Source organism: Musa acuminata, chromosome BXJ2-6, assembly GCF_036884655.1.
Source record: "Musa acuminata AAA Group cultivar baxijiao chromosome BXJ2-6, Cavendish_Baxijiao_AAA, whole genome shotgun sequence".
In the NCBI taxonomy this organism is placed as follows: domain Eukaryota; kingdom Viridiplantae; phylum Streptophyta; class Magnoliopsida; order Zingiberales; family Musaceae; genus Musa; species Musa acuminata.
Genome location: NC_088343.1, coordinates 2306534 through 2334400, shown reverse-complemented (window position 1 = coordinate 2334400; position 27867 = coordinate 2306534). Strand labels below are relative to the sequence as shown.

Below are 27867 nucleotides of genomic sequence, written 5' to 3'. Positions count from 1 at the left end.
TATCATATACATAACACCAGAGATCAACTCAACTTGAAGCAGGCATCCAAGGTTGGATCTTGACAGGGGCAGCAGCCAAAGGTGAGATCTTGAATACGAGTAGCTAGCCAAAATTGGCTTTTCATCAAAAGAGTTTGTGGAGAATGGAGAAGATACAAAAATGGTGATAGATAGAAGACACAAACAGTAGGAATAGGTGAATTGGATGCAATGTGTAGCTCAAGTTATAGACTCTAATAATGTGCCAGAAATTTCATGTTGTGGCATGTTTACTAAAACGAAAACCCAAGTGTAGATATGGCCGTAAAGAAGGCATCTTATGTATGCACGAGTCTAAAGATGTCATCATGATGAGTACAACTTGAAATCTTTGGCATGCAAACAACGGTGCCTCCATGTGATCTTTATGTAGCGGTTAGGTGGTGGTGGCCACCATTGGACATCATGTTTGCTAGATTTTGTGTATTTTTCGTTTTGATGGAAATCATGATGTTTGACTGCAATTAAGAAAGATTGACTTCGACATGACATGGTGTTAACAGTGATCCGATAATTTCGTGCTGGTCCAATATCCATAACATACACCAAAGCCATCGATAACCTTCCGATTATGATCCAACGGCGCAGATCCTGCCGATATCTACATCATTCGGAGCCAAAGCAACCCGGATCCGGATCAAGTATCCCATTGTGTCAGTGGAATGACGTTTCTGCTCATACGTTTCCCATAGAAGCATCAGGGCGTTTTGGTAATCGAGTAGGCTATAAGTATCCAGCAGCTAGGGTTCGAACACCACTCTCATCGCGACATCCGTGGTCGAGGAAGCCGCCGCCGATCTCTGCTCTTCTCCTCCTACTCTCTCTCGGTCTTTGTGGTGAGGCCTTTATTATTATTATTATTATTATTATTATTAAGAGTTTTCTTTGGTCGATTTGGACGCCTCGAATTTTCTGATTGACCCTGTGGTAATTCTCTCATCTTTAGTGATTTGTGATCCTGTTTCTGTCCTAGATCCGAGACGTTCCGGGGGAACCTCATGTTAAAGGAGGGATTTGAAACGCTTTCTTTTGGATGAGAAACGCTGTTGGTTTTGACTGATCTTAGTGATTCACCTTAGCGATCCATGATTTAATTGCTTAGTGTGAACATATGAATATAATATCTATAATGGGAGAACGATGCTCATGGGTTGCAGTTTTCCTTTACAGATCATTTTAGAGGCTCTTTTTTACAAGGGTTTGTGCTTGAATTTTTACTATTTTGTTGATGTCATTGGACTTCGTAGATTAAAGGCAAGTTTTTTTTCTATTTTTTTGTTCCTAGTAAACTAAAAGGAGGCAATGAATTAACAATTCTGAACTTGGTGATGATGGTCTATGTTGTGGAATTACTTATTTAACTGGAAAAATTAGGTTCATTGTGACAATATCTGGGGGACGTTGATTAGTTTAAGTCAAGATTATGACATGAATTGTAGCATCAAACATTTGAGTTTTCTATTTTAACCTCTATAGTTTCAATATTATTTTTTACTCCTCTTCTGCCAGCAACGGAGCCATTTTTGCTATATAATTATTCTTTTTCAGTGATTTGCTTAATCTATAATGCTATAAAAAATATGTAGGATATTTTTGGATTTGTTAACGACACAAACGTGACTGATATATGTGCATGCTATTTGCAGTTAAGAAACTTGCAATGGGAAAGGAGAAGGTTCACATCAACATTGTGGTTATTGGCCATGTCGATTCTGGTAAATCGACAACAACTGGACATCTGATTTACAAACTCGGGGGGATTGACAAGCGTGTTATCGAGAGGTTTGAGAAGGAAGCTGCTGAGATGAACAAGAGGTCATTCAAGTATGCGTGGGTGCTTGACAAGCTGAAGGCTGAGCGTGAACGTGGTATCACTATCGATATCGCTCTGTGGAAGTTTGAGACCACAAAGTACTATTGCACTGTCATTGATGCTCCTGGACATCGTGATTTCATCAAGAACATGATTACTGGAACCTCTCAGGCCGATTGTGCTGTCCTCATTATTGATTCGACAACTGGTGGTTTTGAAGCTGGAATTTCTAAGGATGGGCAGACTCGAGAGCATGCACTTCTCGCTTTCACTCTTGGTGTCAGACAAATGATTTGCTGCTGTAACAAGGTAGGAATTTAGTGTTTGATTGCATCTTTGGATGAATGATGATCTCTTTTACCGGATAGCTTATTTAACATTTGTTCTATTCATGACAGATGGATGCCACAACCCCCAAATATTCCAAGGCAAGGTATGATGAAATCATCAAGGAGGTTTCGTCCTATCTTAAGAAGGTTGGTTACAATCCGGAGAAGATTCCTTTCGTGCCAATCTCTGGTTTTGAAGGCGATAACATGATTGAGAGATCCACCAACCTTGACTGGTACAAAGGCCCAACTCTACTGGAAGCCCTTGACTTGATCCAAGAGCCCAAGCGACCCTTGGACAAGCCCCTTCGTCTCCCCCTGCAGGACGTGTACAAGATTGGAGGAATTGGAACTGTGCCTGTAGGCCGTGTTGAGACTGGAATCCTGAAGCCTGGTATGGTTGTTACCTTTGGTCCTACAGGTCTCACAACTGAAGTTAAGTCTGTGGAGATGCACCATGAGGCCCTTCAGGAGGCCTTTCCCGGTGACAATGTTGGTTTCAATGTCAAGAATGTTGCTGTAAAGGACCTGAAGCGTGGTTTCGTTGCCTCGAATTCCAAGGATGACCCAGCAAAGGAGGCTGCCAACTTCACCTCGCAAGTCATCATTATGAATCATCCCGGTCAAATTGGGAATGGCTATGCTCCCGTTCTTGATTGTCACACTTCTCACATAGCTGTCAAGTTTGCGGAGCTTCTGACCAAGATTGACAGGCGATCCGGCAAGGAGCTGGAGAAGGAACCCAAGTTCCTCAAGAATGGAGATGCAGGTTTGGTGAAGATGATTCCGACAAAGCCGATGGTGGTCGAGACTTTCGCCGAGTACTCGCCCCTGGGTAGGTTTGCTGTTAGAGACATGAGACAGACGGTTGCCGTGGGTGTTATCAAAAGCGTGGAGAAGAAGGATCCCACCGGAGCCAAGGTTACCAAAGCAGCCCAAAAGAAAAAATGAAGGGAGGAGAATTCTGCGTTAATATTATTTGGAGTGATTTGCTGTCTTAGTATGTGTCCTGGTCGTCTTTGTCAGTCCATAGGCACTGTATCTGGTGTCTGGGTGCAGAACTGGGTGCTCGACAGGCGGTGGCAGACATAAGGTCTCCCTGTTGTACTGGTGTGTTGTTGTTTGCATTTCTCATGATAGTTTGAGAATGTCTATGTTCTGAACTGTGATCTGCAGCGAGTTGCGATGTGTCTCATCACGTATTTGCACGAATCCATTTCGTAGTATGATCTGATATTTTACTAAATAAATCTGTCGGGTGAAGTCTTATGTGCTGTTGTTGGTATGGGACGACAAAGGACCTTTAAATCATGGTGAGGTTGTGCTATATATGAGTCTGTGTTTGGACCGGTATGACTAAATGATTGTTGATGTTCATGCTGCAGGATGATCACAGATCCAAATGCCTATATATACATATTATACAATATTTGACGTATGTATGTTGCCTATAATTGTTGTTGAGAGGGTCCAAAGTAACCCTACTCCGATTAATATATAAATAAATAGCAAATAAATTAAGCTTTTTTTTATTTAAATAAATAAATAAACACCAATAATTGAGCGCCAAAAGTGCACAATCGTCATCGACACATTTCGCAAAGTCGAAGTCTCTCTTCCCTCGTAGCATGGAATCAGCCGAGTGGTGCAGTCGTGCTACCATCACCTCTCGGTGAGAGCAAACGATCGTTTTGCCTCCCATCCCATCATTGTTGCAACGCGACCAAGAAAAAGTGTGGGTGCGGTGATGAGTTTGCTTAGGGCGTAAGGGTGTGGTTTTTGTTATTACTATTACGGACGACGGGACGTGTCGCAAAGACACGAAGTCGACATCACTCGGATTGAGACTTCGATTAGGTCGAGACATGGATGCATTTGGTCGAGACAAAGATGCAACCGATTCATTGACGAGGAAACCGCGAGTGCGCACGTTTCCGAATCAATCTAAAACTTAAGTCGCGATTGGAAGACGTGTCGTACCGCTCAGTTCCCTCACGTTTCGTCAGCCGCTTTGAGTCGTCAGATTTATCGTCGGTATGATTGAGCAAGCATCATGTCATGTTGAGTTAGTATCCCTATGTACAAGATATATGTGTTATATGAAAAAATATATATAATTCACCAATAGTGAGATATAATTAGATATTTTTTTATTAAAAATATAATTCTAAAAACTAATAATAATTATGTAACACCCTACTCCTACTTTCATCCACACCCTACATGAATGACACTTTTCAATTTTCATTACTGTTATCGATAAGAGTTTAGTAGAAAATAAATAATATTAAAATTAACACATGTTAAGTTATTAAATAAAATTATAGGGTTTTCATGTACATAGCATTTTTAACATCTTTATATAATTATAATATTTAATCAAAAAAATATATAAACATAACACGTCCAAAAGTAATACACTTACATATACCTGTATGTCATCATGTACTCATACTCATTACCCAATCACTTAACTAGGAAACTAACATGATTACCTATAAAATATGATTTATATTCTTATCTATAAAGCTTTTATAGTTTTATTTATACCAACATATATTATGTCATGTATATAATATTTAAAAATCATTGGCATAAGATATTTAATGATTGGCTTCTGACTTTTTTATCAAGTATAATCCTACAATATACCATATGTAAAATAAAGAAGTAAAATTTTATATTGAAATAATTTAAAATACTTATATGTACTCGTAGGAAACTTAATATATTCATGATATTTTACTTTTCTCATCATAACAAATATATGTACTCCTTACACATCATTATACGTACACTTTCACACTATATTTTATAACATATTCATGCACTTTCTTATCGTATATCATAACATATATGTATATTCTTATTATCATAACTTAACCTCATATTCAAGTCAGTTAATACATTTTGGTTTGTTGCGTTATATTTGAAGTAGACATTAATACTTATGTATACTTAACTAATATTTCATAGAATACTAAAAATAATATTAAAAAAATATAGTTCAATCTTAAAGTTGAAAACATGAAACTGCCATTTATCATATTTATATTTACGAAATCATATCAATAAGTGAGGATAATATATATATATATATATAATTTATTTTTTTACTCATATACTAATTATAATTTAATGTGTGTAAGTCTTAGATATTATAAATTATCCTTAATATTCATTGACAGGTGTGCATGGATGATGTAATTAGTTGATATACCGCTTAGAATTCACCAACATCAATAAATTTATTATTGGGTTTCCTTGGTATATCTGAAATTAGAAAAATCGAAGGACTATCATATTAAAAAATAAAAATAATAAAAAATTGACTAATAATTGTAAAATAAAATAATATGTCCAATCTTAAATTTTGACTAACAATTGGACAATGAGGCTCATGTGACTTCAATCCACGTGGGACCCGTACCATGATGTGCTCCTTTACGAACACGACACATGGATGGATAGCATGTCACCATCCACGATAGTACACGGCTCCTTATCCCAAGAAATTAATCTCACTATTAATGGCTAATTATGGCTTTGTGCCCTTAATTTTTGGGTGGAATAATTACCACTAAGGTAGATAGGCAAAATAATAGCATAATTTTGAGCTAATCAAAGCTGTAGATGCCATCATTGCATGTCTCGTTGTCATCCCCTCAATCTTAATCCCATCCTACCAATTAAATTCCCTTTTTATGGGCTCACTCGCTAATATAATCTCACTGAGTGATCGCTTCTCAAACGCAATAACAATGATGATCAGATCTCAACGGACGGTCCAGATTCGTAGTTCGCCTCTTTTAATCGGCCACTTCTGCCTTCACCAAACCCCTCCCTTCCCTTTCGCTCTCTGCGGTCTTCTCACTGCCTCCTCTTCTCGCTTCCGCTCACCGCCCGTTCACCTCTCTGGACGTACCGCTACGCGCTTTCTCAGCGAGGAGACGGATAGAGATGCTGCTGAGGAAGCGGCAGCGGCCGCCCATGCGGCGGACGACGAGCATGACGGAGTTCGCGGCCGAGGTGGAGGGCCCGGTGACGGCCGATCAGGTAGGGGCCGAGAACCAGAGCCGCCACCCCCACATCCTCCAGAAGCAGCGGAACCAGCGGCGGGCGGCGGAGGCCGCGCTGTGGAGGAGCGGCGGGGCCGGGGGTCGGAGGAGGAACTCCGGGAACTTCGCGGTGGTGGAGACCGCTTCCTTTTTGATGGCCTGCGGCCTCTGCAAGCGCCGCCTGGGCCCCGGCCGCGACACGTTCATGTATAGGTATTTCCTCCGCTCCATCCGTGGCTCTCTGCCTCAAAAGATCTATCTTTTTGGGGGGTTTTCTCGCTGTCTCGACGAGGAAACATTGATATCTCTTCATGCATGTTCATTTATCGCTTCGATTCGTGAGTTTTCGCCTCGAATCTTTGTAAAAATTCCAACTTTTTAGTTTTTGTCTTCATATCTTGATGAGATTTTGCTGTGAAATCATGGAGATGCTCGAGTGCATGTGCATCTGTCCATTTTAGTGCTCTTTATCTTGCTTGTCTCCTTAAAGGTTCAATTTTTTTTCCTATTCTGTTGGTGATTCTGAGGCGAAGTTTATGGAGACGATGAAGTGCAGGCTTGATAGATTCTTCTTTTGATGCTTTAATCTTGATTCTTCCTGCTCGAAGATGATGGATCTGCTGCGGTCAGCTCAGGAATGTTTCGCGTGTACTACTGCCTTTTGAGGTTGTCTCAAACAGTAGCTCGTCACTCATCAATGTCTTTTGCTCTTCCACCTCTTGCAAACACCGGCCGATCAAGTGCTACTTATGCAGATTTTGGCAAGGGGATGATTGCAGTTCTTTTCATTTGCCTTATTAATCATTACCAATGTCTTTGTAGGATTTAGGATTTGTGTGATCTCTTTCTGGTGTCATTCCATGCTTAAACTTCAGGCTGATCCACATCTTCTATCCAGCGTTCATTCATCAAACTGTTGCTTTAGAGGACAAAACGCTGTATATCTTCATAGTTTCTGGTCACAGTACACAGGAAGCCTTGACTAAAATTCTCTTGGATCCTCCTATGGGACTTTGTTTCATGCCAATGATAATTTCTTAATGGCTGGATAACAAAGATCAATGATCTTTGCTGCTATTATTCTTGCTTTGCATGAGTTGTACTTCCATAATTCTTTTTAGTACTTGTTTTGGCATCATGTTTCGAAGAATCCTAATTACACCATTGCTGTTTTGCTGTATATCTATTGCATCTTTCTTCCACAGGGGTGACATCGCATTCTGTAGCCTCGAGTGCCGGCAGCAGCACATGAACCAGGACGAGCCGAAGGAGAAGTGCTCCCTAACTTCCTTGAAGGATACTCCCCCGGCGACCAATGGCTCTGAGAGTTCCGACGGTGGTGAAACTGTTGCTGCCGCTTAGTTTTCGACCGGCGTATCGTATCCTTTCGTAGTTGCATATTGTGAATGCCATAAGACAAAAGTAAATAGATGTAGCTGAGTGTTTCCATGGTTTTCCAGCATCATTTCAGGTGCTGATGTGCTTGGCAACCTTTTTCTTTTGTTGTTGTGGGAGAGTGAAAAGGGACTGTAGCATCGTTTTGAGATATTGGAAGAACATGTTCTGTAAACATGATGCTAAAGCAATGCCAAACTTTATCTTTTTGTGATCTTTGGATGAAGAAGTCTCTATACCATCTTGCTGGCTTATCCTCTACTGGAACTGTGTGCTCCTTCTTTAGGTGGTTCTGATTGCCTACAACTTCTGAATCAAAATGGATGGTGGTGGTATAAAATGGGAATCATGTGTGTCAGGTGATTCCCATCCTTTTCTTGTGATTCTTGCAAGCACTTTGGACCCATAAAACTGGGACTGCCACAAGCTTTGTTTGAGATTTCATCTCAATTCCAATCCTTTTATAAAGGTTGGATTTTGTCTGACAACATGACAGTTGATGATACAGTTTGTAGTTCAAGAAACTACTAGAATTTGAATCAAAATTACACTTGTGATTCTTGCTTAATGCTATCATACTGATGTTCAATGACTTTCCCCTTTTGTTGGATATTGTTTATGAGAAAAGAAGATTTGAAAGCAAGGTTTTTGTTTGTTTTATGATGTAGAAAAATGTATTTTGAGCTACTTCTTCCAAAATATTTCAGAATGAAAGAATGAGACCACCCTGGGAAGAACCAAACACCTCCCTCTTTCAGATCAGACTTGTATTCATTTTCAGGAGGACAAAAATGAGATAAAAACAAGTTTTTTGCTTGAGAAATAGGAAAAGAAAGTTGAAGATGAGTAGCATAAACTTACACAATTTTCCTTTCTGCAGGTAGAGAAAGCTAGAGAAGGAAGGAAGTCTGTGGTTGGTGTTGCAGCACAGATTTGGAGCTCCTCCAGCCCTTCACCTAATGATGCTTAGCTCCTCACATCAGTGGAGACAAATCAAAGCACTTGTCACCTCCACAGAACCCTCAGTTGAATGGTGGACAGTAGGAATCTGAGTGTTAGGTTGGTGTCAGCTTGCATGGTGTGGGGTCCTCTTCAAGTCTTAAAGAAGAGGGAGGGGGAAATAATAGAGACTCCTATGGAGGTTTTAGTTGTTTGAGAACATGCAATTGGAGCCACCCACACAACACAACTTTATCACCACCAGTTGAGCATCCTTCACATGTCCTCCACTCTCAGTCTCACATTTTGCTGTGTGACTTTGATCACACACTACCCTTCCATTCATTCATTGAATGGAATGGTGCTGAAAAGCTGCTGTGCTACCTCAACAGAGAACTCACTGTTTTCTTGCAGAAATGCATATTGTTTTGGCATGCCTGTCACTGTAAACGCTTTTGCTTAGTTCCCATTTTATTGGATAGCATGACAAGCCTCCAAAAGCTTTCACTACACCTAATATTTCTTTTTCCCTCACCACTTTTTCTAAGTGTATCGAGTTTGATACATACTGATGTAATGCGATCTAATAATATCTTTGAGTTTCCATTGCAGATGCCTTCCAATCTAAATCTGCTCAACAATCTCTGCAGATGTCTAAACATGGAGAGTCATATTTTTCATTGTAAAGGGTAAGTATGCTATTCTTTTAGTTAATAATAGCATTGCATCTGAACTGACTCATATTTCATGAGAGCTTTCTTAGCTATGCAAATGATGCAGATTTCAGATAAGCATACTATAAGATTTATGATAGGGTGCTTCTTCCAAAGAACATATATAGAGGTGGCAGTAGACCTGCAAAATATATGCTATGCATTTATTGTGTGTGTGTGTGTGTGTTTGTATCATGTTGCTGGAGACGCTGCAGGAATCTGTGATGTGCATCCGAGTTGAATAGTTTAAGGCTTTAAGCTAGAAAAGGTTGCAGGGTTTGGAATCCAATGGCCTGCCACAGGGAAAGCTGTCTCCTCTTGTGCATCATAGCTTGTCTTAGCTGAGGAGGCCATGCCATTGTTGTTGGCTCATTAAACAATACTACTGTAGGTAGGCTTCTTAATTGTACCAACAACCATGGCATTCATCAAATTGCATTGCTTATGTTTGTGGTTTAGGTGATCAATTTTTCTTTTTCTCTATGCTTTTTGTTTCATTGAGAAATTTACTTTCACTGACTCAAATTTTTTCTTCTTTTTTGTTTGGTGTGATCTCTCTCACAACGATGAGGAAAAAATGTGGTATTAAGCTGCATGTTAAGAGTTTGATGAAGTGTCGATAGCCGCATAAAGAAGTGTAATAAAGGAGATTTTTGGAGACCAAAGTTTGCATTCAGATGGAGCTGAATTCAGCATGGTTTAAGCCAAAACAAAAGCTTTGCTACCTTTACAACTGCATCAGTATGGAAACTAATGCAGGGATGTTTGACCTAACAGTGGCAAGGGGGATGAGCCTGTTTCTTCCTGTTTCATTTCACATCTATGCACAACAGGTGTATCATAACCTCTCCAAAGCTATTAAAGATCGAGAGAGTTTTTTGATGATATTAACACTTCCGATTAATCCCAAATCGAAAGTGAACAAGATTAAGATTGACTTATAAGTGATAGAAGATAAGATTTGAGGAAATCACTTTATTCTGTTGAGAAAAATCCTCTATCCTGTTGAGGAAAATCTTTTCTCCTAATTTATATCAATAGGAAAAGAAATATGTTAATGTATTGGCTCCATGGCTAATCCTCATCTTCCTCGGCATTCGCTGCCTCCTTCAAGTTAATGAATTGCTTCGATTTCGAACTAAAATAATTTTTTTTAAATATTTCTCGAATTAGCTATTTGTTAAACTGTTGAAAGAGTCAGATCCATTCGTTAGAGGGGCATTTGAGTTATGGTTTAAGATTCTAGAAATCATATTCTGATTTGATTCGATTTCAATTCTTGATCAATATGATATTTAGTTCGACTCCAATTCAAACGGAATTAGTTTGTACTGTTGGTAGCAAGTAGGTTTGCAGACTCCTTCCCCTATTGACTTCAAAAGTACTTGCTATTCAAATCTTCTACCCCAAGAATGTTTGAGTAACTCTCATTTATAGCACAATGAAGTGTGATGTGGTCCATCAGCTAGGCAACATGCCTCAGGTAAAACAAGTTGTGTTTCCAGTTAGGGTTCCTGTGTGTGAGAGAGAGAGAGAGAGAGAGAGAGAGAGATGCTGTGTTCACAGTCATACTCTACTGGATGGCCCATGTTGCAGAACAAAAGCATCAACAGAAGGAGTAACACCAGAGTTAGAGTTTAGAGTGGGAACCTGTAATAATCAGGGTAGGCTGATTCCTCCATGGAATAGGCTGAGTTGAGAAAAGAGAACACCACCACCATATGTGATCTCTGCGATTATTTCTCCACCACCATCATGAAAAAGGCAATGCACCTGTGGTGGGTGAGTGATAGGTGATAGACTGCAAACATGATGTGGTTTCAGCTTGCTGTCCTATTCAGTGTGACCAAGCTTGTATGGATGGAATATGATGATGATGATATGTTGACCTCTGAACCTATTATGAGGAATGACATTACCTAAGTTGAGTCTTCTGTTGATTCGTCTCGATGCTCGTGGTCAGGTAGGAACTCCAGGCAAACGACGCGTGGGTCGTCGACGCCTGCCTGCAGTGCGATTGGAGGGTGAGATGCGCCACCGTGGGGACCACAACGGTGGAGTCGAGAGAGAGAGAGAGGCGAAGCGGGTTGCGTGCGTCGGTCTTCGTCTACCTGTCTTTGCTATTGGAGGGTGAGATGGGCCCCACAACGGGGGACGCTGGGATCGTTTGATTGGCATCGGACGGCTAGGGAGCGTGTCAAACAAAAAAGTAAGCGTCAAGAAAACATTGCACGGGATTTGAACCCGACGTGAATCGAACACGCAACCTTCTGATCTGGAGTCAGACGCGCTACCATTGCGCCACGGATCCGAGTTGGAATATCTGTCCACATCAATATATAAGATGGTAAATTCAGCCTAATGAGGCGTCAACTACCTGTCTTTGCTATTGGAGGGTGAGATGGGCCATCATTGTGGGCCCCACAGCGGGGGATGCTGCGATCGTTTGATTGGCATCGGACGGCTAGGGAGCGTGTCAAACAAAAAAGTAAGCGTCAAAAAAACATTGCCTGGGATTTGAACCCGACGTGAATCGAACACGCAACCTTCTGATCTGGAGTCAGACGCGCTACCATTGCGCCACGGATCCGAGTTGGTATATCTATCCACATCAATTATAAAAATACTAATACTATGTTTATTCGAAGCATCACTTTAGCTACCAACTTTCTGCCTCATTTACATGTCAAACATTCTCAGGAATAAGAAGCTAGAAAGTCCTGCTTACTTTGGATACCTGAATTCACTTGTGGAGTAAGTTTGTTGCCTAGATCGCTAAAAGATACTGACAAACAAAGTTCATTGCTTACTGCATGAGACAATTTATATCAATGGTATAAGGTCCTCTAAGTTACTAACATATACATCACCATCTGTGGAATTTGCCATGGGCACATCTCCAAAGTTTTCCTGGAGTCCTCATGATTGAAATAATACCCTCTGTACAGCTCTTCAGTCATCATTATTGCTGATGATATCTTGCAAGTGAAGTTGATCTCATCTGTACAACGAGGTCATTAATTTCCAAAGACTCTGCTCAACTTTCAAAGAAGTAAATTAAATATGGATTAGTGAAATATAATGCAATAATAGCTTGTATCCTTTGCCATTATTTGTGCACTTTAACAAACTACTTCAGAAGCATTATGAACATCCAATTTTAACATGTACGATATTTCCAACAAAGTTAAAATTGATGATGACTGAACTGTTATACCTCTTGCTTGCTCCATCAGAAGTTATTATTTTTCTTCCTAGTACAAGCCTGAACCATCATTACCAAAACAAACAAATACACTCTGGCTGGTAATGGGATCAATCAGCCTTGAAACAAGCATGATTTGGCAAATCTCTCTGTCTCATTCCCACTTTTTTATTATACATAAATTAACAAGATTGATTGTACACTAAAGACACACTATGAACCTCATAATTAAAAATTAAGAATGTTAAAATGCCATGCATATAGTGCTTAAGAAAATGGTGTGCTTTAATTATTTGGTGTTTATCAAAGAACTTACTAATTTAATTTAAATTTCTGATTACCCTTTAATATGTTGAGGTGTACCAAATAGAAACTGTAACAACATGGATGTACCTCATATTTGTCTTAATTGTTGGGAATCACCATAATGTGTATGCTTGTCAGTAAAATTGCATTTAATCCAAAAAAGATTAAAAATGTTAACCTGTATGGTATGAATCTTAAGAGCAATGGATGGTCAAAAGCAGATTGCTTGTAAAGATCCAGCCGTCAAAAACATCTCCAAAATCATCCTGAAACAAAATCACAACATTAGTTTCACCAGTTTAGAAACATACAACATTTGATCATCAAATATATCTTACCTTATTGACCTTTGTAAAATGCTTATGAGCAGGCCTGTCTTCATCAGTTATCCTTCTTTCTCCATCCACCGCACATGCCAAGGCAATACAAATCCCAGAAAGCATTAATACCACCATCTTAAAATGATCTCTAGCACCCATTTGCTGTGGCCATGGCTCCCGCAGTCACTCTCAAATTGTTTAGTGCCCATCTCTTCTTGTACTGTCATTGTTTCCTAGATGTAGCTGACTTAGGCATCTCGTTATGCTCGGTCCAATTAAATGCTCCAAAGACAGGTCTGGAACACCACCAGCGGAATAGACATTTGCAGTTGGCAGTGCTATATACTTTCTCAATACATAGGAAGTATGAAGTACAATAAGAAGATTTGATGATTTATTGTGAAGGTAATGACAACCAAGACAGATTGCATTCTTTTCACATGTCTACAACTTGCCTTGATCATGTAAAGCTAATAAAAGAGCACCTGTTGTACCAGAAACTCAAGAGGCATGAAGTAAAATGTCATGAAAGAAACCATACCAGTTTTTCCTACTCTAAGACACAAGATCAGAAAGTATGATAATGACACCGATCCTTAAATAAACAAGAACATAAGCAGAGTAGAATGCAACTTATAAACTGTTACCACATGTTTTGAAGCTCATCCTATCCATAGCAGTTGCATCACAGAAGCCCTTGAAAGACGCATGTCATACCCCAATTATCTGAATTGACAGTTCCAACAACATGGAAAGGAGAAGTATGTCTAATTTGGAGAGTTTATACATCAAAACATAAATATGACAATCCGTTCTAAACAGGTATATAGTAATGCTCCAAATGCTAAGTTACACATTTTCCAATGGTCCTAAAAGCATGCACCAGGAACAAATTTATGTGGATTCAGCAGCAGCTTGGGTCACGCCACACTTCACCAGCAACCTCTCTAGCAGCTCCGGCTTGCACACCTGATATTTCACCTCTCCAGTGGGCTCTAGAAAAATCTCTGCCAGTTCAAGTTTTTCTGATGTCAGGCTCGTGCTGTCCATGGTCTTTCTCAGAACCTTCAAAGCAAGCTGAACCCCCTCCTCCCTTGTAATTTCATCCTTATAGTCTTGCTTCAGCATTGACTGTGCTGCCTGGTTGTTGGCACCAATTGCTGCTGCCTTCCATCCGCTGTAATTGCCGCTAGGGTCACTCATGTACAGCTGGAATCCAAAATTTTTGTCCCATCCTGCAAAAAGAAAGGAGACACCAAAAGGCCGGAGGCCACCAAACTGGGTATAGCCCTGCTTGGTATCACAAAGTGATTGAACCAGCTGCTCAACAGGCATGGGCTCCTGATAGGCAAAGGTGTAACGCTGGGCCTGCACACGGGCAGTGTTGATAAGGATGTTGGCATCAGACATGATGCCAGCAACAGCACAGGCAAGGTGGTCATCAATCTTGTACATCTTCTCAGTTGACCGGGATGTCTGGAGAAGTTTTGAGGTGACCTTCTTCTCGCCAACCAGGACAACACCATCACGTGCTAGGATGCCAATAGCTGCCCCGGCATTGCCAATGGCCTCCATAGCATACTCCACTTGGTAGAGGCGTCCTTCAGGGGAGAAAATTGTTGTCCGGCTATCGTAGCGGCGAGACATTCTTCAAAATGCAGAAAAAAATAGAGCAATCACTTCAATTTTTTGGAAACAAAGTTTAGCATGTAATTCCTTAGGTTTGCTGCATGAGAAGGTAATATTGGTTGGAGCACTCCTATTTTGTGCCCTGGACTTGAACTCTTGAAGGTAACATCGGTAACAATCTCTGGAGAGATAGTTCTCTAATACACCGATGGATAAGTAATTCGACTCATTCACATACAGATCACGAATGTTTGGAATCTATATTATGCAAGGAGACATAGCTTTTACTAATTCGAATTGAAGGATGATATCAAATCGATCTATTTTCGGCGTCATATGCATAGTTAGCACCCTCTTAAGTTATATCGGAAGGTTTGGTGTACAGAAATCCAAAACCAGTCACAAGTTTGAGACACAACAGAGCTGTTTGCCATAATTACAAATAAAAGAAAAATAATGGTCATACAAGTAAATTGTTTGGTGTCACAATCCAATAACTTCATCCACAGGATCCCATGTTGATTCTTTATTTTGAATTGTACAATGTTCACTGTATTTATTTCACAACTTCTGATACTAACCAAGACTATTTGCTCTGAGATCAATTGCAATGGCAAAAACTAATTGAAGGACCAAATTATTGAGTACATTGTTGAAAGTCATGGATACTAACATATAAATCAGAAATCCTTCACAGGATAAGACTAAGAAGCATTTAGACATGTATAAATAAGCATGTCTTGTAAAGGCTGACTGTGTTATGTATAGAGTGAACTATAAAATTGAGAATAAGATCTTCATCATAGAGCCAGAAACTGGTAATGCTTGCTTAACCAAATGCTGTCAAGAAATAAAAGAAGCTCCACGCAAGAATAAAAGCTTACAAATTAGACAATAATTTATAGGATAACTATAAATTAAAGAAACTATGTATATGAACAAGAAGGAATTAGATCCCGGGTCGATTCAAGCTTACCAGTTCTATATTTTTGCAAACTGTATCGCCAGTTTTATATTCCATCGAATCATAAACAACGGAAAGAAACATTTTTAAGCAAGAGAGAGTACACAATCCTTCTCAAAATGCTACACGATTATGATTAACAAGAACATTGGTCCATCTTAAAGTGTTAAACAATAAAAAAGAATTTCAATCATGATGGAGAATTTATAATCGAAAGCTTAGAACAAGCGACTATCATCTCGAACCAATCAACACCACAAAATGTCTATATTATATGACTAAAATGGACGATAAGTCCAAACACTCGTTCGAAGTCTTCAACTTGCAACAACTATCACCAACCTGATCAAGATTTAGAGAAATTGCAACGTATATCATATCAATAACATAAAATAAATATTTCTTCTTGCACTGAAACGAACGACGAAGAAAATTTCTGTCGGTTGAGTACAAAATCGAGAGATCAGACACTGAAATCTATCAGTTCTAATATAATTATATTTCATCCAACTTGCATCCAGATCTCTCACTTAACTATGCTTATAATGCAACATTGTAACCCTAACCAAAACATCATACTCAAGTTCCATGACAAAAATGTTGACAAGGTCCCAACAATAAGATTACAGCGACCGGGGGGCGAGGGAGGGAGGGAGGGAGAGAGGCTCTACCTGTGCTGTGATCTGGTCTGGTAGTAGCTGATGGAGGTCGGACGAAGGCTGAAAGGAGCGGGGGAGGCGCGAAACCGGGGTGGAATCTGCGATCGGGGATCGGGAACAGAGATGATGGGGACTTAAGGCTTTAGATCTACCGTTGAAATCACATCTAACGGTGGATAAAATACTCTGCACCCTCGTTTTCGTAGATGGATTTCGTTTGGGCCGCCCAAAACAGCCCATCAGCTCACTCTCTCCCCATCAAATTGATCTCTAATCTTAAAGCTGCGCTAGCGGTCACGAGCCCATCACCGCTGTCTCGCACCATCGAATGAATGCCTAATCTTAAAGCTGTGTTATATATTTTGATCGTTGATGAACCTATGAATCACACATCAGTTCAAGAAAACACATGTTTTCTTGCACAGGCAAGACAGACTAATGGAGGACAGATGAATGGTGATGGTATCGGGAACCCACAAGTGAACTGGCTTGCTCTAAGGCAGCTTCTTGCTTCAGCTTCCATCACAGCAGAAAGCAATGAGATCTTGTGAAGAAAGGAGTGGGGGGGGGAATCGAGCATGGAGACAATGCATGAAGAAAGAAATACACCTGCAATCAGATTGCAGAAATCATCAGAAGACCACTGAAAGATATCCTTTCTATGTATTACAAGGCTAGTTCTTCTGCTACATCTCAAGATATCTTTATGGTGAACGCATGACTGATAGCCAAGGAAAGAAACACAAGTGAAATAACAAGAAGAAGATACAGTGGCTGTAAGAATCAATCAACACTATGCAATGAGCATCGATCGTAGATTCAACCATCAGGACCATCATCGAAGTTCAACTTGTAGCTCCTCGAGTCATAAGAGAGACCAGGTTTTCTTCTCTTGATGTCGTTGCGGCTCCTTATCACCTTGTTCGCCAAAGATCTCCACCTCATCCTCGCCATGGACTCCAAGAGGAGGAGGTCTTTCGCTCGCTGACCTCCGCCCGCCCAGCACTTGACTTTGGTGCAATCTCCATGCGGCAGCGACCGATAACCGACCCTCTCCGGCTTTCCGAGCGGGCACAGAAGGCAGAAGCAGCTGAGGCAATGACCTCCTGTTCCGAACTCCTCCTCTTCATGGCCTTCGAAACCCACTTTTGCTACTCTATCTCCATGAAGCTTGGCCATCAGACTTAAGAAAGGTGTTCGCGGAGAGAGGTGGTGGAAGAAAATGAGGAGGAGAGAAGATGGTGGGAGGAGATCAATGAGACTAGGTGTAAGGTTTGCCGGCTGGATTTCTCGAGGACTACCACAAAGTGAAATGACGGCTGTCTTTGAACTGTTGAGGAACACAAAAGGGAGTTGACAACTACACAATTTTCCTTTTTTGTTTTGGAGTGGAGCTCCATAATCATTTGTTAGATACACCAAATAGAAACATGTTCTTAGGTGTGCTCACATGTATTAATTACTAAAGTCATGATCTACTAACATATCATAAGAAGCACAACACATGTGAATCATCTTAGGCAGAGTATGCAAGTTGTAGAAGCTCCAATGTAATGTTTAAGATTTTCTTTTCTTTTTTGGTTAGTTTTTATTTTTAAGATAATATTATATCATTTGTCTTTTATGATGTTTTTATTTTTAAAATTTTGAATAATATTTTATTGAGTTTGTTTAGTTCAGTATAAGTTAAATAAAAATTTATTTGATATTTATTTATTTATTAAGAATCCTAATAAACTATGGGTGAAACTCTATAAATAAGAATGTATTTTTATTTATTTATTTATTAAGGAGATCGATTCTCTCGAAATGATATCTTTTTTTCTCTTCTTTTACGATAAAATTGGATTTTATCATTTTTTTTTATTATTTCTATAAAAAAATCATATTAAAACACTATAAGAAAAAATATATTTTTGTGTGGTTTTCACTTAGCGAATCGTATGACGATACGAAGCCATCTGCATGATAGAAACATCTTACATTGTGCTGAGATGAAAGAATTTGATCAAGCATTCATCGTTGATTCCTTGAGAAATAATTTACATGGCGTTTAATGCTGCCTGCTACAGATTCAATCCACAGAAATCACTTCAAGGGATCAAAAAAGGTTCATACCAAAGTTGCTGAAATTTTTGGTCGGCTTCATTTTAGATTTTGGAATGAGAAGAAGAAAGGAAGAAAGAACGATGAAAGCAAAGGTTTGGTTTTGATTGATTGATAGATAGATAGATAGATAGATAGAAGGGCTCAGACACATCACTTTGCTGCATAAGGTGGGGGCTTCGTCTTCCAGCTCTGTGTCTTGGGCCCGCCGGAGACCGACATGGAAGCGGCGAGATCTCCCCCAGATGGATGGATCCGGAACGAGACGCGGCCATTGCAGGGGAGGCCCTCCGGGGATTGCCCGGCTCGGTGCAAGGCGCAGCCGCAGTTGCGGTGGTATGGCCGGCGTCGCACCTCCGTGTCGAAGGCGGCGATGCATCGGTCGAAGACGCACTGTAGCAGGGCATGCCCTGCTACAGTGGCCATCGTTGCGCCTGCACCAGATGAAACCTTTCCGCTCTCGAGCCTCTGGATCTCTCCTCGATCCCCCACGCTGTACGCATTTTTGTATTGAGAGACAGGCTGGGAATGAGTCAGAGGGCGACGGCTGTGCCGCTGAGCGAAAGAGGCGGCGTGGGCCATGACGGACGCGCTGTAAACACGGTGCCCAGCACCGTCGGATACGCTTTGCTACCGACATCGGTGCGAATCGCAACCAAAGCAAGGTACACATTTTTTTATATAGTGCACATCAAGTGTTTGTGGAAATGTCTCTATCGGTTGGGTTATTCCAAAGACTCTCAACAGGTCCAACCCAATGTGGTAATGCAGCCCAGTAATCGAGTTAGGTTAGCCCAATCACTAGTGGCCTTAAAGCCGAAAACATAGTCTATTACCTTACAATAACTCATCTCTCTTCATTTCATTGTACACATTGTTACAAGTTCTTATTCATAACAGCTCAAATATCTTTTCTTTGCTAGCCAACATGTCATAAGAATATTTCTCCATAAGAAATTTGTTAGTTATTAGAATAAAAAAAATAATTTGTACATGTTATAAGCCATAAGCTGTTCTTTCTAGATTCTCTGAGAATTAAATGTTGATGACTCCACTCACTTGCAAAGACCTTTTGATAAGACAATTTTTTTTCCTCTTTTTCTTTTACTAGTAAGTTGTAAAGGGGATTGATTCTAAACAAAGCTTATTGATGTAGCAGGATAAAGACCAACAGTAGATTCTCATTGAATAGGAGCATCAAATCAAATGATGCAAGGATGAAGAAAATTCCCTATAGTTCACCTGAACCTTTCAAGTACCTAAATGCATTAAGATATTGTGGAAAAGCAAGTTTTATTGCACTAATTTGTGGTTAGTAATTGCTGTTACTACTACAACCTGCAGGTCCCTTCTTATTCCTAACTGGCCCTCAGAAACTTAAGCATTTCCTGCATTTGAGCCTACTCTCTTGCCATGATGCCAGCTTACTTCCTGCAGAGGAGTTTAATCTAGTTGTAATGGCTCTTTATGTCTTTGAAATCAATGCAATATATGCCTATAATCTTAAATAACTGCTTCTGGATGAAGTTAAACAAAACTATGCTGTACACCTCTCTCTCTCTCTCTCTCTCTCTCTCTTTATTTCTTGTGGCCTGTAAATTCAACTTACCTTAATGCATGGAAGATTGAAATTAAATTAAGTTTTTTTTTTTTACATCCATGTCCATGGTTATTGCCACATTTTTGTGCTGTCTAAAGCACTGTTTTTGAGATAATGGTGACTTTTTATATAGAGTTGACAGCAAAAATACCTTTGTAATTATCACTGCAGAATAAAGTTCACTACAAGGCTTTAGTGGTGCATATATATATATATATATATATATATATATATATATATATATATATATATATATATATATATATATATCAAAAAATTGATTATATGTTAGAGAAGGGTTTATTTAAAGTGAAAATTGTGATATTTGAGATTTCTTTCATTGGATAATACTACATGCATGCATTATCCAAGATAATTAAGTGTCATCTTAATCAGTAAGGATGATCAAAGACCATATTTGCCACTTTGTTATCGGATGGATACTGTGTTTCCTTCTCTCTTCTTCCATGTTATGGCCTAAACAGAAAGGAGTTTACGATTCGGCAAATCGGTGAAGCTCCTCATTCTGAACAAGCAATCTATATTAACCATTGCTTTCAACAAGAGATAGAACCAGAACAGGGGGATGAAGTGAAAGGAAGAAGAAGCAACCGCTGAGCTCCTAACACCACCTCTCTACAGCCTTAAGGTCAAGTCAAGCATCTGCACCTCCTTCCTGCTCCCTATACCACTGTCTCCGGCATCAACCCATCGGATGTCCCCGGTCATTACCCCAGGCTCGTCGAACCGCTCCACGAGAACCGACGTCCTTGTGCCGACGCCATGTTGCTGGTCGAAGATCATCGTCGGCCGGTGCTGTTCGTGTAACACGATGCCAGAGGAAGTGCCGTAGTAAGGCTTGTGTATCATCGAGTGCACCTGAACGCCCAGAGGCCGCCCGCCGTACAACGCGTGCAGTGGCAGCGCCGCCATGCTCGGCGGAAGCCTGTGGCTGAATTGGTCGCCGAGCCGGGCACCCCCGCGGCCGCCGTTCTTCGCCAGGGACCGCTCGCGCTTGTGCGCGTTCTGATGCCCGCCCAACGCCTGCGAACTGTAGAACTTCCGACGGCAGTAGTTGCACGAGAACACGCGGGGCTCCGACTCCGGCGACTCCGGATTCGGTGGCTCCACGGAACCCAAGGACTCGATGAGATTGAGCACAAGCACTGGCGTCCCCGGCGACGTGGTCTTCTGTGTGTCCGAGTTGGACAGGCTAAGGTCCAACAGCTTCCCATTGAACTCGGGTTGCTCTCCGATCCCTTCCTGCCGCTGCTCCTCTTCCTCCAACGCCATGACAGGTTCGTCCTTGGCGACACGGGTATCAGAGTGGGCGGAAGAAGTCCGAGAGAGGGTGGCATCAACGGCGAACCCAAGTGCTTCCATGGAAGTCTAGTCTAGGTTTGATGGATCGCTCGTTGGCGGTGACTTAAAAGGAGGGCTTCTCTTTGGAAGTCTACATGGAAAGAAAGAAAGAGTAGTGAATGATGAGGATTCTGCGCCATCTCACATCTCATATCCAAGGAAACAAGCACAGGTCTACAGTTACCTGTAGATAAAATTGAAGACTGCACAGAGAAAGAGGAGCCAACAAGGAAAATAGTATTTAAGTTCCCCATTCATGCCTTCTCTCTCTCTCTCTCTCTCTCTCTTCCTTAACACTCACCTTATGTGCATGCTTTTTTGTCCCATTAATTCCAAGGAAACATCAAAAACCGATCTCAGATGAGTAGAGATGGCTTCTCTGATACAAATCATATCATGCAAGATTGACACTGAATCTTTTTCTGGTCAATCATAAAAGATTGACATGAATCTGTTTCTTTTGTGCTGATGGAGAATGACAACGTCTTGATTTATGTTACGACGACTTCTATTTGGGTCTTTGGCCGGCCAGCGATTATGCCGCGTGCTGGGTGATGTTTAGCGGGCATGACCGTCTTTCCGTTTCTGGTTGGGATTGTTTTCGTGCACGTTTTTTCCGTGGAATGGGAATGCCGAATGGAGAGTTGTATGTCGCAAGTGAGTTTAATGGAAAGATAGAATCCGTATCTCTGTGAATTGGCAGTTTCATGGTCAAACCAGGTAATGACTACAGGCAACTCTCATGTCAAGGTCAATATATGGGGTGGGTCTTACCCATACTTTTTCCTTACAAGATGATGCATAATTGTGATTGTTTCTGCTTTCGGAGATTACAGCAATCCGGCAAATGCTCTAGAAAGTCTATTTCTTTGAGGAAGATAGATAGATGATGTTGTCTACGATTTTTATTTATGTGATGATGTTCATGAATAAGAATCGAGTATGTAACATTTTGTGACATGCTTCGGTTTCAGAATAGATGATTTTGATTTTTGACACTAGAGTTATTAATATTTATCTTTCAATCATCACCAAAATTTAAAATATTATTATACACCATGTCTACCATATCAAAATAGAAAATACCCGTAAAATTATGTACCTCTTCTTTGTTATTTCTTCATGAAATCGTTTCTTCTTCTTGATTCTGAACTAGAAAACAATCCTTCCCTGATTAAGCTTGTATTTGACAAGAAGACAACCGAACTGTTTATCAGCTGAAAGAATGGGATAATTTGGAACATGTCGATGACCACTGAACATGTTGATGTATGATAAACATCATGTTTATGTTGATGTATGATAATCTCTAGCTAGCACAATTCCGGGGGCAGCTCGTTCAGTTTATTGAGATTTTTAAGTATAATACATGAAGTCATATAGCATTCTACATTGAAATGGATGTAATGAAGCATCTTCCATACATGTTGAAGATTGCAAAACCAATCACCAGTAGCAACAAGAACGAGTAGTCTAAAGCAGGAGACTATGTTACAGATTCAAAGAGATTTCTGCTTTCAAGTTGATAAAACAGCAGTGCATATTTCATTTCAAGCATGCAGGTGGCCTTAGGCTTTGAATTGCCCTGACTCAGTCTTATTGCAACTAGATACCGGCCAACTCCCCTCGGATGTAGTATGGTGGCCAAGCAGCTGCCTTGGCAAAGAATGTGACGTCCGCTGGTTCAGGCCATATCCAATCTGTAGCTTCTGAAAAGATATAAAAGATGACTGACTACACATCAAAGAACTTTTGTTCCTGGCATCTCTTCTGCACACAATAGTTTGTAAGTTTGAGAATTCATACACTCGATATGCAGATCCTGTCAAACACTGAGCACAATGTGGTAAAGAAGACAACTTTCTGGGTACTAAAGTTGAATAGATTCACACAAAGGGCAACTCTAGTACCAAAGACATCTACCACAATGGAAAATGAGCTCAGTTATAAAGAAAAAACAAAAAATATTAACAAAAAAGAAAGCAGAATCAATTTCTCCTTAATGGCGTGTATGATGCCTATAGGAAGATGTTAAGTTTCAAGAAGGCTTTGCTAACAAAAAAAGTGAAAATTTGTCATATTCCCATTTCCATTTCTAGATGGCAGCAGGTCAGAGTTTTTCATGTACTCTGTGCATACCTAAGGGCTAAGCCCCTTAAGCTACATCAAGATACCTGTAAATTGAGTTTGGAATGAGAACAAGACAGAAAATAGATAGCTGAGGAGGATTTGGGTATCTCAGTAGTTAGTCATGGGTATATCTCAGAAAATAGATAATAAAAGATAGCTAAGTTTGGAAACAGATACAACGAAATTCATTCGTGTACCCTACCCATCATCATTTGTAATTAAGAATTGAAAAATCTGTCTTAACATGACGATGGAGTACATAATCTTAGATTTGCCCATCTTGAAACTATTTTACCACTTCAAAAAGTTCACCAAATATGTTGACCAGAGGCTCAGATTTGCTCATCTTTTCAAACATTGAGTATGACAAGGAAGGGCGAATATATATATGTATGTATATATGTATATATATATGTCCAGTTCTTTGAATGCTCCCATACCACAGTTTGTCAGGGTCAATTAGAGCAAGCAGGACTTTTCCTTCTAACTGAAATAAGACATGGCTGCAACTGGTTGCTCACAGAGTAAGAGCCCATCCAAGTCTTGCCTCGCCAGTCTTATTACAGCACCCACTTGTTGGACCACCATAGTTACCACAATAGGGTAAAACAAACAGCAGCAACAACAACAACAACAGCAGCAAAGACATAATAACAAAGTTTTGCCCTTTCCAAGTAAATCATCATCACCTCCTTGTATAAAAAAAGATAGAAAACATGAAAAATTCCACCACCACAGCCAACTCCTGGGGGTGGGGGAGGGGAGGGAGAGAGAGAGAGAGAGAGAGAGAGAGAGAGAGAGGAATCCAAAGACAGGAGGATAACCATGGGTTAACCAAGATCCAATGAGCTGCCTTTCAAACAATATATATCAAACCCAACTGGCCATCAGCCTGGCCAAGGCTGGATTTCAGTCAGTTGGCTGATGGAACAATTGCTCAAACTTTATAAAATATTTAAAAAAACAGAAGGCAGGAGAAAAAACTTGTTATTTGAAAAAGGGCTAAAAACATGTACTAGGAAAACTGGCAATAACAAGTAAATTAGAGCCTCCAAATAATCGTTTGTTGGCAAAATTTTGAGCATGGAACATAACATGCAGCCATTTATAGGTGATATTACCCATATACAAGTGTTTTTCATCTACACACAACATTTGATATCATGCGTATTCAGAAGATATGCACAAAACGTTCCAGAATAGTCATAAAATAATGAGAATAATATACTTCCAAATTATTTAGCAGAATATGATCTAGTAGATATGAATATAAAACAAATCACTGAATTTAGCAGAATAGGGTTCATATCCATAAAATCTGATGAGAGAGTTATTTAGGAGGGAACTTTGGGACACTGAACATTATCCAAAGAAGAACTTTTTGAACTTACACGGCCAAAAATTTCAAAGCCCACGCGATCCCACATCGGCATGTAAGAGACTTCTGCATAACAGAAGAGATGGCTGCAATTGCAAAAGGGTGAAGACGGGATTTGATTCAGGACTTGCTGTTAACAATCAAGGCTTTTTACAGCTGCAAGATGAGACTGAAGCTGTTTGATCTTGCAGGAAACTCACAAGGCAAAGAAGTACAAAATGGTCTTGAAGAACAGAAAAAATGGGTACGAAACAGGACATCAAAACGTGAAGACTGTATAAAGCCATCGTAGAGCGTGAAGATGGAAACCCCAGATCTTGAAGATTTATTTTGGGCAATTGCCCAAAGAAAATGTTAGTTTGCATTAAGGAATTTGCAAGCAGTCGAATCTGTTCATCAAAGTCGTATTTTTATTAGATAAACAGTCTCATACGGCAGCCCTTTTGAGAAGGAGCAGATACTCATCACCTCCAGCAAGAGCCCGACACGACTCATCAATGTCAGAATCTGCTACGGCGACCCTCTCTCGGCTTGAATTGAAGTCTCGATTATTTTATTCGAAGCTTATAATATCAGAATAAATTTGGGGGTTGCAACACAACAAAAAGAATAGAACGACCAAATCCACGAAATACCATAGATTGAAACCCTAGTCATGCAAGCCTTGGGGTTCGAAGTTCCTTGCCTGAGGTCATTCCAAATCCATGAAACACTATAAATTGAAACCCTATAAATGTAGGCATCTATTAGCCACACCAACCAATCACAAAATTAAAATGCAGAGTTCGAAACCAGAAATTCTAAACGAATTGGAAATCAGACACACACCGCACCATAAACAAAGAGGAAATCTTGAAAAAAGAAGAACCCTAAATATAGATCAACAACCTAAATCGAAGCAGGAATGCTGAATCGATTACCCGTAGAAAGAATCAAGCTTCAGACTGAATGTGATCCAAAAGAAAGAAAATGGAAGAAAGATTGTAGAGAAAAAGAATGTATTGGAATGATCCTGAAGGACGGAAACAGGAGGAAGAAAGGGAGGCTCGGATTCGCCTTTGATCCATCACCGACAGGTTGGAGAACAAACCATCCATTATCTGTTGGAGGAGTGGCTGCAGCGGTTGCTTGCCCTGCGGAGCAGCGGCAAAGCCATCCGAGCTGCCCCGCCACCGCCTCCCCCAAGGAAGGTTTCATCGTCATCGCCTCTTGAACATATATATATTACACACACACACACACACACACACACACACACACACAGAGAGAAAGAGAGAGAGAGGGGACACCACTAATTGGTATAATGTGGATGCGCCCTAGATCTCCTGCAAAAGGAGGAAGAGGAGGGTCGGCGGTCAAGTCCCGAGATAAGCCAGGACGTAGAGCGCTCACTTCCGACGGCAGAACTCGTCGGCGTAGGAGGTGGTAAAGGAGAAGAGGAGGAAGCATGCCCGCCCTCGGTAACGGCGCACTACTCACCTCCTCCTCCCTCTCCCCTCTGCCTCTCTGTTGCGCAGCTCACGGAGAATAAAAAGGAGGCACGGTGCCTCTGCTGCGCGCTTCAAGATTCGTGCCCAGTTGCCCTAAGACATATTGGAGTGGCATCTGATCAACAAAGCGTGGACGATCTATGATTTGTCGATTTAATAAACGCGCTTCAAGATTCGTGCCCAGGTACCGTAACCATATATCGAAGTGGCATCTGATTAACAAAACATGGACGGTCTATGATTCGTCGATACTTCAAGATTCGTGCCCGGGGTACCCGAACTACGTAGTGAAGTGGCATCTCATTTGCAACACGTGGACGACCTATGATTTGTCGATATATGTATGTACGCTTTAAGAGTCGTACGACGGTCACGTATGTCTCGAAGTGGGATCTGATTGACAACAACACGTGGACGATCTGTGATGCCAAACATCTGACGTGTACACACAGTTGGATCGATCGAGAGCTATCGATTGATTCGATCACTTCAACAAGGAATCAATGCAATTGATACAATCAACACACATGTAAGGAATTCAAGGTTGGAGATGTAAAATGGATTGTACACGATCTACGAGGGTTCGATCTCAATCAACCATATCTGCTTATTTTAAGGGGGTGAAGTTTGATTCTTCTTCCTCGAAGACAGTTTTCATCCTTTTGCTGCAGATATCACCTCAGCTGCATTAATTCCAAGGTTTGCAAGCATGGGCTTCTCATTTTCCATGGCATCAGCACTTTTCTCTGTCATATTTCAGACTCGAAGATAAGCATACTTCATCTTCTTTCCAGCAGCCATCTCCCTTGTTTGCCTTTCACCTCCTTCTTGTCATCATCAGCACACATCATCTATCTACAGATACAGGTATTTCGATGTCAAGATTCATTTCAATTTCCTAATTACATTTAACAGTTTTGTGTGCAGAGATTATGTTAGAGAATGACTCTTACCAGCATACAGAATGCTCATATCAAACATCTTTTTTTTCCCCTTTAATGTGTAGCACAGGGAAAAGATATGATTACTGTGGGAGCTTAAGAACATGAAAGATTGTTCTTTCAGAAAGTATTAGCTTCTGATATGACCATATAAACACCACCAATTCCTGGTCCTTGCAATCTGGTGGTGGATGCAAATTGTGGAGTCACCCATCTTTCAAAAGATATGCCATCCACTTTTGATTGGGATAACAAGAGAGCCCATCATCCACATGTTCTTCATCTCCTACCACAAGTGCATCTCTTTCTCTGTTTTCTCTGTGGTTGGGCATGGCATATATAGCTTGCAGTGAACCACCATTAGCAACAGATGACATTGTCAAGTCTCTTTTGTTCTTAAATATCAATGTGGCAAGAGACATGAACGCATTGCTATGAATTAGTTTGGTAATTTACTTGGTAATCAGAGAAGGTAGAACAAAGCCAATCTG

General features: G+C 40.5%; 4 protein-coding genes, 1 long non-coding RNA gene and 2 other non-coding genes across 8 annotated transcripts; 2 read left to right on the top strand and 5 right to left on the bottom strand.

Moving 5' to 3' along the window:
* The first annotated feature begins 595 nt into the window (after nucleotides 1-595).
* LOC135614230 (elongation factor 1-alpha-like) lies at nucleotides 596-3450 on the top strand. Of its 2 annotated transcripts, none has more exons than XM_065111357.1 (3): nucleotides 596-875; nucleotides 1686-2161; nucleotides 2251-3450. In XM_065111357.1, exons 1-3 carry the CDS (start codon nucleotides 611-613, stop codon nucleotides 3130-3132), a joined length of 1623 nt encoding a protein of 540 aa, XP_064967429.1. In that variant the 5' UTR covers nucleotides 596-610; the 3' UTR covers nucleotides 3133-3450. The 2 variants fall into 2 exon arrangements, with proteins under 2 accessions (XP_064967429.1, XP_064967430.1); XM_065111358.1 differs by lacking the exon at nucleotides 596-875 and adding an exon at nucleotides 1022-1046.
* Nucleotides 3451-6004: 2554 nt separating this feature from the next.
* On the top strand, nucleotides 6005-7848 carry LOC103986703 (FCS-Like Zinc finger 7). Its single transcript, XM_009404787.3, has 2 exons — nucleotides 6005-6452; nucleotides 7445-7848. Exons 1-2 carry the CDS (start codon nucleotides 6142-6144, stop codon nucleotides 7599-7601), a joined length of 468 nt encoding a protein of 155 aa, XP_009403062.2. The 5' UTR covers nucleotides 6005-6141; the 3' UTR covers nucleotides 7602-7848.
* Nucleotides 7849-11525: 3677 nt separating this feature from the next.
* On the bottom strand, nucleotides 11526-11597 carry TRNAW-CCA (transfer RNA tryptophan (anticodon CCA)). The gene has a single exon. It is a non-coding gene; the product is annotated as a tRNA-Trp (tRNA).
* Nucleotides 11598-11804: 207 nt separating this feature from the next.
* TRNAW-CCA (transfer RNA tryptophan (anticodon CCA)) lies at nucleotides 11805-11876 on the bottom strand. The gene has a single exon. It is a non-coding gene; the product is annotated as a tRNA-Trp (tRNA).
* Nucleotides 11877-13814: 1938 nt separating this feature from the next.
* On the bottom strand, nucleotides 13815-16518 carry LOC135613404 (proteasome subunit alpha type-4-like). The gene is made up of 2 exons (XM_065110431.1): nucleotides 16382-16518; nucleotides 13815-14765 (listed from the first exon to the last, which is right to left on the bottom strand). The coding sequence occupies exon 2, from the start codon at nucleotides 14762-14764 to the stop codon at nucleotides 14012-14014; it is 753 nt and encodes a 250-aa protein (XP_064966503.1). The 5' UTR covers nucleotide 14765; nucleotides 16382-16518; the 3' UTR covers nucleotides 13815-14011.
* A 4193-nt stretch (nucleotides 16519-20711) lies between these two features.
* On the bottom strand, nucleotides 20712-21458 carry LOC135613396 (zinc finger protein 1-like). Its single transcript, XM_065110424.1, has one exon. It carries the CDS (start codon nucleotides 21456-21458, stop codon nucleotides 20712-20714), a length of 747 nt encoding a protein of 248 aa, XP_064966496.1.
* Nucleotides 21459-22751: 1293 nt separating this feature from the next.
* Nucleotides 22752-26524, bottom strand: LOC135614229 (uncharacterized). Its single transcript, XR_010487460.1, has 2 exons — nucleotides 26235-26524; nucleotides 22752-23146 (listed from the first exon to the last, which is right to left on the bottom strand). It is a non-coding gene; the product is annotated as an uncharacterized LOC135614229 (long non-coding RNA).
* Nucleotides 26525-27867: the final 1343 nt, after the last annotated feature.